The sequence below is a fragment of the Hippocampus zosterae genome, chromosome 20 (genome assembly GCF_025434085.1).
Source record: "Hippocampus zosterae strain Florida chromosome 20, ASM2543408v3, whole genome shotgun sequence".
NCBI lineage: Eukaryota > Metazoa > Chordata > Actinopteri > Syngnathiformes > Syngnathidae > Hippocampus > Hippocampus zosterae.
The window spans coordinates 456475-468936 of NC_067470.1; the positions used below are offsets into that span (position 1 = coordinate 456475).

General features: G+C 54.1%; 1 protein-coding gene across 1 annotated transcript in view; it reads right to left on the reverse strand.

Annotated features, from left to right (window-relative positions):
* The window catches only part of LOC127592943 (histone-lysine N-methyltransferase 2C-like), a 31587-nt gene extending 20188 nt beyond the window's left edge, over positions 1 to 11399 (reverse strand). Inside the window, exons 1-13 of the mRNA XM_052054053.1 lie at positions 10912 to 11399; positions 9057 to 9245; positions 8824 to 8909; positions 7872 to 8220; positions 7606 to 7785; positions 7428 to 7453; positions 7265 to 7354; positions 6823 to 6932; positions 6341 to 6491; positions 5844 to 6015; positions 5330 to 5444; positions 5084 to 5247; positions 67 to 4760 (exon numbers count right to left, since the gene is read on the reverse strand). Coding sequence (XP_051910013.1) covers positions 67 to 4760; positions 5084 to 5247; positions 5330 to 5444; positions 5844 to 6015; positions 6341 to 6491; positions 6823 to 6932; positions 7265 to 7354; positions 7428 to 7453; positions 7606 to 7785; positions 7872 to 8220; positions 8824 to 8909; positions 9057 to 9241 — 6322 coding nt within the window. The 5' untranslated portion in view covers positions 9242 to 9245; positions 10912 to 11399. The remainder of the gene's footprint in view (positions 1 to 66; positions 4761 to 5083; positions 5248 to 5329; positions 5445 to 5843; positions 6016 to 6340; positions 6492 to 6822; positions 6933 to 7264; positions 7355 to 7427; positions 7454 to 7605; positions 7786 to 7871; positions 8221 to 8823; positions 8910 to 9056; positions 9246 to 10911) is intronic.
* Between the last annotated feature and the right edge of the window lie 1063 nt (positions 11400 to 12462).

Below are 12462 nucleotides of genomic sequence, written 5' to 3' on the forward strand. Positions count from 1 at the left end.
AGAAAACACAAAGGTCAAGACATGTCGGACGGTTGAACGAATGTTGACCGTTCAATTCCTACTCACAAGTGGTTGTTGACTCCCCCTCACACAGGAACGCAGAAGTGGGAGCCGCGAGACAGGGGCCGCTTTCTGACCCGACGCGAGTAGGAACGGCTGACCCCGTACTGGACTCGAGCTCCTCAAGACTTTCTGAAATCTGTGCATTATCCGGCCGCAAAGAATCAGCAAGCTGGCTCCGGCATGCTGTTCTCGCTTGCGTTTGACCAGGACATCCGGTTTCAGGCACGTTGGCGTGTTCCTGAGTGGGACCGCTGGCTGGTCTGTCATTCCAGGGGCTTAACGGTGCTGGAAACCGCCTCGGGTCAGCCGTACTAGCCCGGCTAGCGGCAAACGAGCCGCCGAGCTGGTAAGGTGGAGATAAACCCGGAGCGCAATCACGCCCGAGTGAATTCCGTTCCGGGGAGCCGGCCTGCGCGTCCGCTTCAGGGCTCAAACGCGTGCTACCCGTGAGGCTACCGGGACACGTTTCAGCAGCCCGCGCTGGAGTCGGGCTGCCGAATGTCGCACATGTTTTTAAGGAACTTGGGTCGCTCGAGCAGCCACTGGCCTCCGCGTCAATTTTGATCGGAGCGTGACCATCAGAGCCGTCGCCTGCGTATCTACTGTGTGGAGGACTAACTCTAGTCGAATGGGAAGGCTTGGAGTCTGTGGGGCGGCTGCACGTCGGAACGGCGGAGAGACTGGACGGGCCAGTCTGCGGGAGCTGTAAAAGTTCCGGATCATACAGCGAGCCAGCTGGACTGCGGTCACCCGCTGAAGCGGGACTCTTTTCAAACTCGCCATGGTTAACTGCCGTCTGAGGTGAGGTGGCGTCCAATGATGAGGGGCTGGCACATGGTTGGGAAGAGCGGTCTGCTGACATCGCGGGGCTACCTGCTTGGCTTGAAGGACCCATCCCGCCCGGTAAACGTTCAACGGCGTCTGTCATCAAGTCATACGGGGCGTGAAGCGAGTCGGCAGGACCTCTGGCTCCGGCATGGATATGTACGGGACCAGTGGGGTTTTGCGACGTGCAGTCAAGAGAATCGTTGAAATGACAAGGAACACCCTCCGCGGTCCCAGCATCACAAGACACAGGAGAGGGGCTACTACGGTCCACTGAAGCGCTTTGGTGAACAAGGCTTGCCGGTGCGGGCGACGGCAGATCATCGGGTTCACTCTGCGGACGGGAAAGGGGCGCGGGTTCGACCGTGACAGTGGCAGAGCTACAAAGACCAGATTCCAGTGTTTGGCTATTATCCATGCTTCCATTGGGCGGAATGTCCCCGGGACTAAGTTCGGTGCCTCCGCCGCCGCCTTGAGAGACGCTCGATTGTGCAAAAGACTGGTGAGCGACCGCCCCCGGTTGCAAAGGCCTGGCAGGTTGCGGAGCTGGACTAATGGGCTGCGACAGATTACACGGGGTGGAGCTCAAGGGGGCTCTCGATGGGCTACCGGCAACAGTACCGGGCCTGCATGCTGAGGGTTTGCTGCCTGGAGAGAGATCCCGCTCAAGTTTACAAGCTATGAAAGGAGAGCAATCGCTCTCCCGATCCAGGGCTGTTTCGACATCCGGTTTATGACCCTGCGAGGGGGATCTTCCGGCTAGCGTAGGACTTTGGGCCTCAGGAAAGCTTTCCGCTTGATGAGTCTGGACCTGCAGCAGTTCATCAGCAGGCCTAAGGGGTCTCGTCGGCTGGGAGCAGTCATCTTGCACGCGGCTGTCTGGCGAAATGATCACGGGCTTTGCTTCGTCATCATCCATTCCACACGGACTAAGCTCAGACATCGTATCACCCCGAACCGGACCTTTCGGAGACGCTCTGTTTTCCGGCTTTTCCCTACTCGACTCAATGGGAGGACTGGATGGAGGACTATGTTCGGATGGTGCGGAGGTCAAAAGGACAGCGCGTTGCTGCAGGTCCAAAGCAACAGAAGGCAACACGGGGGGTGTTGAACTCAAGGGAGTTCTTGGAGAGGTGCCGTGGTTGTCCTGGTAGTCCCAAGGAACATGATTGGCTTGTGGGTCTTTCTTGACTTGGATTGGATAAAGATGAGACATGGCAGGACATTCGTGGAGTTCTGCATTCTCAGAGCAGCGCAGGTGGCTCATTAGAAGCTCAGCTGGACACGGAAGAGATTGCAGTGCACCTTCTTCGAGATCTGCTCCACAAGTATAAGAAGGCGCGGAGGGTTCTCGGGCTTCGTTGAAATTCTGTGAATGCTCTGTGGCTCTCGAGGGCAACGGCACTTGACTCTCATGGAGTTCTGCGGGGACTGAGGGAGATGTTGCTGGACTTAGCTGGAGCTCTGTGAGAATTGCTTGAGATGAGACTGGATTTAGTCTTGCGTTGGTGAGATCAGAAGGAGATGGCAGCGGGATTTGAGGCAGCGCTGTGGACGTGGACAAAAATGGAAATGGTTTTTGTGGGACTTCGGTGACAGACGGAGATGGGATTGGATTCGGAGGGAGCTGTATGACATGAGAAGATGGCTTTGGACTGCGTTGAAGCTCTGTGATATTCGGAGGAGATGTTGCTGGACTTTGTTGGGGCTCTGCGACGTCAGGAGGCCATGGTGTCGGACAGCGCTGGGTCTGAGTGACGTTAGGAGATGTTGTTGGACTTGGAGGGAGCTCTGTGACCTTGGAGGGAGATGGTGGTTCACAGTGCGGGATTTCTATGACTTGAGGAGGAGATGTTGCCAGACTCTGACGGAGCCGTGTAACGTCGCAAGGAGAAGTTCCTGGACTCGGGAGATTTGTGACATCAGAGGGAAATGTTGGTGGACTTGGATGAAGCTCTCTGATGTGAGAGGGAGAGGTTACCGCACTATGATGGAGCTCTGCGATGCTCGAAGGAGACGGCACCGGACTGTGGCGGATCATGGTGACATTGGAAGGAATTGATTTTGAACTTTGTTGGAGGTCTTGGGTCTGAGAAGGCAATGGTGTTGCCCCATGTGGGATTTCTGTGACCTTGGGAGGAGATGTTGCTGGACTTTGTTGGGGCTCGGCTCTGATCACAGGAGAAGGGACTGGACTTTGCTGGAGGTCTTTAATGTTCAAAGGAGACGGGACTGGACTTCGACGGAGCTCCGTGACATTGATAGGAGAGCTGACTAGATTTTGATGAAACTCTGTGGCCTTGGGTGAATATGGTATGGGACTTTGCTGAAGATGTGTGATTTTAGAAGAAGTTGGTGTTGGACACTGCAGGATTTCTTTGGTGTCAGAAGGAGATGGAACTGGACTGCGCGGGAGCTCGTCGGTTTTACAAGGGGGAAGCTTTGCTTGAAGATCTGATGTGTTAGAACGAGATGGTAATGGACTTTGCTGGAGCTCTGTGACTTTAAAAGGAGATGGCGTTGCAGTTTGCTGGATCTCCGTGACCATAGGAAATGGGCCTGGATTTGGATGGAGAGCAGTAGCATTAGAAGGAGATTGGGTAGGACTTGGATGGAAATCCTGCACGTTAGTAGAAGTTAGTGGACTTTGTGGGCGGTCTGTGGGCTTTGACGTAGATGAGAGCGGAATTAAACCGAGGTCTGTGACACTAGAAGGGGATGGTCTTGGGCTCTGTTGGAACTCTGTGACTTTAAAACATGAGAGTGGACTCTGCCGTAGCTCAGTGTTCCTAATCGGAGATTGGACCGGAGGTGGCCGGAATGCTGTGGGCTCCAATGAAAACGGGACGGCACTTGGACGGAGCTCCGTGACATTAGAAGGAGATGGCAATGGACTGAGATACAGATCTGTGGCATTTGAAGGAGATCGCACTGGGCTTTTCTGGACTGCTTCAGTGTTGGGAATAAATGAAACGGGACTTAGTTGGAGCTCTGCTTGCTGAGACTTCAAAGGTTGGAGGTTTGTGTGCTCGGATGGAGACTGCGCTGGACTTTCACGAAACGGTGTTGGGCTACAGGGAGCCGTTTCTAAACTTGCCTGCGGCTCAGTACCGTAAGAAGGACTTTTGTGAAGCGCCGAGTGGTTCAAGGAAGATGGTGGCGGTGGACTACGAGGTGACGCCGAGAGGTTTGCAGGTGATGCCAATAGACTTTGTCTCAGATCTGTCAAATTAGATGGAGATTGTTCTAAACTTTGCTGGAGGTCTGTTGGATTGGATGGAGATTGTGGTGGCCTCAGTCTGAGTTCTGTGGGGTCAGACGGTGACTCTGGACTTTGATTAGGGTCTGGGTGGTCAGAGGGAGACCGTTCGAGACTTCCTTCTGAGCGGTAAGGAGTTTGCTCTAGACTTAGTCTTTGTTGTGGCTTTGTATCATGAGAAGGAGACGACTGCGGATTTGGTTTTAGCTCTATTGAGCTAGGCGCTGAAACCGGCGGACTTGGCTTTTGCTCTGGAGGGCTGGTAGGAGGCCGAGTTGGACTTTGCTGGAGCTCTGCGGCGCCGGAAGGAGAAGCTACTGGAATGTCGTGTGACAGTCTTGTAATCTCAGTTGGAGTCTGAGTCTGCTCTGAACTCGAGAGATGAACCGGGCTGTTAGCAGTAGTACTAACGGGGAGAACCTCAGTAGGATTTGGAAAATCTGGCGCATGTGTGGGTGTGAGTTGGAGGTCTTGGGCAGGACTGTGCAAGACCAGCGCGGGTGCTGCTCGCTCCGCACCCCGAGGCCGACAGGCGGGACAAACGTAACTTTGGCCGTCACGCTTGGTTGCTCCGATGCCTTCCTCGGCGGAAATGCACTGGGTGTGAACACACCTGCAACACACCGCACATGCGTGCGCAACACAGGCTGTTATGCGGCACACGCAGCCAGGCCATACAACACCGCGTCGACCAGAAACCAACATTGTTGCAGCTGTACTTTGTAATTGACTCCAAAGGAGGGAAGCAGAGCCCTTTCTTTCTTAGCCACGCCTACGGTTTGACGAAATGAAGGTCCTGACCTCACTTCAACATTTTCATATCAGACACGGCTTTGGCCCGAGTACAGACAGCAGAGGGCAGAAAATGGAAAAAGCTACAAATAAGCGGTGGAACACTGTTGTCAACTCTCCAAGATGTTCCTGTTGATCGTGTACCTGTAGCAGCAGATGCACGTCACATAGTCCTGCAGCGAGTACAAATCGGGCGTGTGGCCACACACGCCACAAGGCAAAGCTGGATCACATGACGCACAAAGGAAGGGGTGATTGGCCCAGTGACCTGACGACCTCACGCCGCAGCGGAGACACACTCGACAGCTCTGGGAGAAGAAGAGCATGCCCACTAAGATTATACTGCTTGACGAAAGTGTGTGTGTGGGGGGGGGCAGTGGGGGGCAGTACCTGGCAGATCCAGTTACTGTCTGGAGTGTGATTCAATGGGGGAGTCAGACAGTGCGCGTGGTAAGCTTTATCACAGCGAGCACACACCAGCAACACCGACGTGTCCTCTCGCAGCCTAAAGGAGACGGCAGCACACGTGTTACATCGCTGAAGAAGTGGTAGCCCAGTAGGTAGATCTATATCAAATATGATCAAGAGATAAGTGCAACGCTGCCATGGGTATAGATGCAAAGCATCACCGGTGTGGATGTAGCAGAAGGAAAACGCACAAGGCTTTAATTCCAAATGACACGGACAAGGTCATTTTGGACCAGACAAAACGAAAAGCAGGTTCAAAAAGATGTTCAACGTGCAGGGATGAATCGGCAGGAGGCTTTGACGCAAATTTGGAGGAGTTGAATAAATCCCAAGTTATTTCAATCCCACCCAAAATAATCCCGATTATTATTTTGTCCATAATTGCGCGGCCTTACTCGTCGACTAATCTGGGCAACCCCCGTGGCGCATGCATTACCTGCAGCTTTGACACACTCGACACGGAACACATTGCCAGCCAGCCCGGATGAGGGAGGAGGGAGTCAGGGGCGGGGCCAAGCATCGTGCGTGGTATCGGTTGCCGCAGCAACAGCACATCAACAGACTGCCGACATTGTCGCCGAGTGAACACGACACGCAGGACCGAGACTCTGAAAACAAAGACAACACACGTGCAGCCGTTCACAGGAGCGAAACCGCACCAACGCCTGGATGCGGCGCTGGCGGCCAGTGATGTTGTCAAGTGGGAACCTTCCGGCTGCCGGCGAGTGGAAAAAAAATAAAAGAAATAAATTCAAGTGTGGCTTTTCACTTTCGAGGTGCTTCGGAGGGACTTCTGTACGGCGCAACTCAACAAACCACATCGATCGGACACGTTGAGGTCAGCCGGAGTCTCCGATAGGGCCGATATTTGGCGACTTCACTTTGACCGGGGCCCTCCCCCACCCGCGGCGAATGTGCGTGTAGTTTGCGTACCCGCATGCGCGTGTCTCGTGCACAGCGTGCGTCTCTGCTCCCAGTCCTGATGAGCTCCGGCGGCGGCGGCGCATGGGAAGTGGTAGCTCCGCCCGCAGCCCGTCTCGCGGCAACGCAGCGACGCTCCGAGACCGCCGCAGAACACGCACGCCTGGACGGGAGAGATGCGGCGAGGGGGGCTGAAACCATGCGACACCATGCGCCCATTCCATCGCACTTTGGTCTCCTTTATTCTTTCGGCTTCCTCGATTCACATTTGGTCGCGCGCGGGGGTCACTAACGTCATCAACATGATCAGTGTCTGAAAACGACATTGGCGAGCCCCGGCCTAGCGACAACGCGGAGACGCGGCGGCAGGCCTTGCGGGTCAACTCTTGAAAGAGATCATCGCGCGAGATGGGAGACGTGATTTCGTCATCGTGTATCTTCTTAGGTTTGTGGCCTTGCATCTCCGTGTCGCTTCAGCTCACTTGTCGACTGACCTGCGTGCTTCCCGAGTCGATGGCTTTGTCGACGTAGAGCAACGATTGGCCCTCGCCGCGACGCACGCCCTCAGACCAGGCTGCGCACTGAAGGTGAGCGCAGCATTGACCTGCACGTGCACATGGAAAAAAAAAAGTCACCTCACCAAACAAGTGTGCACATGTGTGCCAGAGAGCCGAGACCCCAGGTGTCAAGTCGAGGCCCAGGGGCCAGATCTGGCAAAAGCAAGTAAGCATGTCAAGTTCTGCTTTAAAACTGCTTATCCATCAATTTGTTGCGCGCCCTGTATGGAATACGTGGAGGCGATTTATATGCTTTCCCAAAATTCCTAAGGCCCCTCCAAGGGAAAGCGTAACTCCAATATGGGGCCCGTGACAAAAATGAGTTGGGGCGCCCTGGTCTAGACAGACGTGACGGCAGGCGCGTGTGCATGTCGAGTACCCGTGGGATCAAACAGTGATTGGACATCGATGTCGTGCGGGAGGCCGATGGCTCCGAGCTGCTCCAGCAACTGGAAGGAAGACTCGTCGTCTGCGAAACCAGAAAATATTGATCGTGCTGCAATGCTGTGTGGGGCAACAGAAAATTGCTAAACGCCACTCACCACATTGCGCTGGGCTGTTGCTCTTCCTACACACACAACACACGATTAAGGTTATTGTGACTGCTCATTCATACAAGGAAAAAAAGTGTACATTTTTCTCTCATTAAAGATTTTTTTTTTTAAATGCAATGTTTATGCACAAAAAAACAAAACCAAAAGCCCACAGCGTGCGACTCACATGTGCACGGCGTGGCTGCGCGGGTAGCAGTGGTCGTGACAATCGCCGTCGCGGTCCGAGGACGTTCTGCGGCTGAGGACGTGAAGCGGGACGTAGCCCGGCGTGGGTCCAAACACCACCAACGGGCCTTGGCCCAGAGGGGGTCGCTCGCCGCGGTAACAGAAGGCACACTGCTGTAGGCTAACGGGACCACACGAGAGCCGTGAAGCCCGCCGCTCGGTGCGGAAAGGCAGCGAGCGGGAGCGCACGCGTGGCCCGACACTCACCGTCTTTCGGTGAGTCCCAGGCTGGGCGTGGGCGAGCCGGAGTCTTCCGACATGGAGCGTCGTAAGAGCGGCGACGGCATGTCGTCGTCCTCCGGGCGCGGGCCGGGCGACTGCGCGGGGCTGGAGGCCAGACTGGCTCCGCCCACGTCGGCATTCGGGCCGGGAGCCGGGCTGCGCGGCGGACCGGGAGGGGCGTCGGGAGCGGCTTGAGGGGGCTCCTCCTCTGAGATCGATGTCGGGGGTGGGGCCAAATTAACAGCTGGGTCGGCGGGAGGGGTTCCGGGGACGCTGGGGGCGGTGTTGGAGCTCCTCCTGGAGGCGGAGCCATGATGTCCAGTCGTCACCTCTACTGACAAACCGATCACAATCATGGTCATTAGCATCTGAAATGTTCCTGCTCATCAAGTTTGGAGGGAAGCACCTCCGCCTCACTTGAAGCCCCTCTGGCTTTTAAAGCATTTCAAGCATCTGACACCGTGAAGTCATCTTACTTGACCCGTGCCGTACTACTTAGGTGTGTGGGTGTTTTCTTTTTCTTTTTTTGGGGGGGAGGAGGGGGGGTGTTTTAAATAAACGCCTTGACGGTGCCGTCTCTCCAAAAAAGTCGCTCCTTAAACTGTGGACGGCGATGAAGACGACGCGAATGAGACACAATTGCCCAACTTTCTTTTTTAGTGCATACGTGACGGACGAAAGGAAACAAAACTTTACTCCTAAACTGGACGCGAGTCCACTTTTGGTAGATTTGATTTCATAAGGAAGATGCTCGTTGCTTTATTTTGTAGTTGATCATACCATATGATTTGGGGCAAAGAAAGTAAAAACATGACAAATTAAAGAACAATAATTTGCATGTAAATACTTGAGAGAAAAGATCTTTGAGGCAAGGGGTTACAACCGCCCCCCCCCCAATTTGAGCCAAGAACAACCTTGCCATGGTCCTCATCCTCACCTGCCATCTTCCGAAGAGGACGCATTTTATCCGTTATGTCCACGCCCTCTTCATCCTCCACTTGGGCTTGGCCTCGACTCCTCCCCCTGCACCCCCACCACAGGCACACACACACACACACATAAAACGCGTGTCAAGATGATCAAACCTGCACACGCACCCTCACACAACGACCAGGTTGCCCGAAACCGACATGAAGACAATTCCCAGCCAGCCTGACTCATCACACTTACTTCTTCCTGGATTTGGGAGAAGGGGGAGGCAGAGGGGAGGTTGAAGGAGGAAGATGAAAGGGAGGCGCACCGCGGCTGCCTACGCCATCTCTGCGAGGTCGCCCGCGAGGCCGCTTCTCCGACGCGGCGGCTTTGCGTCCGGCCCGAGTGACAGGAGGTGGCGCTCTTCGGTCCTCTGAGGGCATTCTGCTTCAAAACATGAAAGAAGTTTCAAAACATCAAACGCCCACTCCTGCTTCCTGGACAGCTCGCTGGCGAACAAACAACAGGTTTTCATCTTTGCGTTGAGCGCGTGCGTTGCGTTTGTAATGACGTGCCAATTGCCGTCTTTGTGGAATTTGTGCGGGAAAACTTAAAAACACCTCCAAAATCCTGCAAAGCAAATGAAAGCACAAAACGTGTCTTTGCTAATGAGGTATTCCACTGCTCACCATTCCAAATAACACAAGTGCTAATTCAGTGGCTGTTTGGGCACGCAAGAGATTCTGCTTGCGACGGCATGCAGCAATTCAGAGATACCTCTGGGGATTTTGGTCCTTGCCAGCCGATTGGGGAGACTGGGAAGGATCTTAACGGTAACTTGTCAGCCAATCAGGGAAGTGATTACCCACGTAGCAGGGTCAGAGAGAGAGAGAGAGAGTTGTGTCGAGAAATGATCTGGTAAAACTGTTTGACTCCATTTTCATGGTGCTTTTGCAGCCAAATTTGGCTTGAAGGCACAATTGGCTTTCATTTGCAATTGGCTTTAAGGCACAACAACGTTTCCCAAAAAGGTTGTTTTTCTGCCCGGCATAAAAAACTCAAAGCGAAGAGACACCTCTGATTTTCAAAATCCTTTGTGTGTCGGACTCACGTTGAAGTGGCCATTCTAACCACACTGGGCACTTTGAGGGAAGATTCACCCATTCCCCACTTTCTAATCACAAATAAAAAGATTCTTAAGAGTCTTTCCAGCAACGCAATACGCGTTTGAAAAAAATCCCAAGAGTAATGAGCGATTAAGCAGTGAGCGCCAGTCCAGCTAGACCACAGGTAGACACCTGTGGTCAAAAGCTCCAGTACTCGAGGGCCGTTATCCAGCATGTTTTCCTTGATCTCCCTTGCTGCAACACGCCCGTTTGAAATGATCAGTATCGTTATCGGGCTCCTGCAGAGATTGCGGATCATTCCAATGAGGTGGGTTGCAACAGGGACATGGAAAACGTGCAGAAAAGCGACCCTCGAGGACCGAAGTTGGACACTTATGTGCTCGACATTTTGGATGTTGCTCGTGTGTGCATCCCTTGCTAGAAGACTGGATGTCACTGTGATCCTGCCACCGAAGCTCTGCTGCTCGCTAGTAGGTGGACGCTTCTTGGCCGCTTTTTAAACGTTGCCATTTTTTTTTGCTTCTCCTCCTTTGAACTTTCTTCCGCGCCAAAATCATTTAGAGTACGGAACGTTCCACTCTGGCCATTGAAAAGCGCCTTTCTTTTGACTTATGCCAATTACATTTGGACAACGAGAGACTTTGGCCAAGGAAAGAAAAGAGAAGAGCAGATGATAACGGACAAGATGTGCTCGAAAGGGCCCAAAGTTGAATTTGGTCCGGTGACAGGCGTCGGCGTCGGAGTTAACGAGCGACAGAAAGCCAGCGAGAGGTGTAAACATTAGCGTTAGCAATAGCATGTAGCTCGTCGCACCGCCCAGTTGACTGATCACTTACGTTAGCAGCAGCTAACGCTCGCGGGGCTAGCCCTCGCCTCGACGCTCAAGGCGCCGCTCACGTTCGCGGTCTCGTCCAAGCAGGGCCAAAGTCACGCGCACAAACGGCCCCGAGCCGACAAAAGCGAGAAAAGCCAGCGAGGCGCCTTACGGGTTGGACGCGGTTCTCCTTCTTTTGCTCTCCAGCTTGCTGCCGAGCTCAAGCGACGTGTTGACACACAACTTGTGCGAGCACCAGCGCGCGTTTGCCGCTGCGGTCACAGCGAGTCGCCCGTCGTATCCCCGCTCATGGCGTCGGGGCTCGTCGCGTTTGGCTTTCGGCGAGTCGCGCGAGGTGAAGGAAAACGCTAAAGTTGCAGTCGACGCTCCATCATGGAGGCCATGTTTGTACGACCGAAGCACCGCCCGCCTGTCAGCGGCACCCGGAAAAGTAGGGCCGCCCCGGACATGTCCGGCCCGCCGCGGAAGCCGTCGAGCCCGCCTCGCGGCATGCCTCCCTTCCTCGCCCTCGGTCCCCTCGCCCGCCGACCGAGTAACCGATTGAGTGTGTGACTTCTCGAGTGTGTAAATACACGCGTTTACACGATGGGCAGCCGTCTCTGTGATATTTCTTGTCTGGTGTGTCAAAGTGCATCTGACCCCGCGCATGAATCTGCTCGTGGTGATTCGGCGCGTGTCATTAGACCTCAAGCTCCGTACTGGATTTCCACTCGCGAGGATTCGGACTAAACACGCAAAGACACAGACTTCATTGACAAATATCCGGACTGGACTTCAGCCGATTTCTGGGAATCATTCGGAGCCCGAGCATCTGACCGAGATGCACTTGAATCCAAACTCGAGTCGTCTCCCAAAGGAACAAAACGAGATCGAGCGAGGATCCGGATTGGATTTCCGTGTATCGATGGATTCGGGACTGGCCTTTGAAGACATTCGGACCGAACTCTCCGGGTGTCCGCGAACCCAGACGAGTGTGGTCGACTGGTCGATGCCGTTGACGTGAAGGTGATGACACGCCCGGACAGACCAACATTTCTCGCAGGAATGCGTGCGATTCCAGCAACGCAAATCAGTCTATAAGTTTGTACCCCGTATGAAACGACTAGAAATCATTTCAAAGTGACCAACTTCGGTTCAAGATTTGGAAATCCTGACCTCACCGGTGACTCATCTCAAGAGGCCTCTTTCCGGAGAGAGGGGGCTGGCAGTGCCCCTACCTCGTCAACGGTCGACATCCAAGTTGCGGCAGCGCTTCCACTTTTTCGAACTCGGGCTGTTGATTGATGTTTCGAAAACCGGGGGAAGGGAGCCGATTTCTCCTCTTTCATCTCGAACCGATTCGGACAGCAAGGGCTGTGCAGGAACACGTGTTACGATTGTGTCGCGGTCACCGTTTTATGCTCGATGCTCTGCAAAGCGCTTCGTTACGGCTGCAGCGAGAGTGAAAGATAGAAGTACAGTACGGCACAGTGTTATCGCTCGAATCTTTCTTCACAGAGCATCCGTTTTCACGGTGCAGTGTCACTGCGACCTCCAGCGGACATAATTAGCAACAACAGTTGGCTTCGGCCAAACAGTGCAAGTCAACCTGTTCTGGGGGTTCTGATCAATACGCGAGACAAAAATCCTTCCCGCGGGCCGGACGTTTGACACGCGCGCTCTTGAGCGGCAGATCAAATGAAATGCGCTGACAAGGTGAACA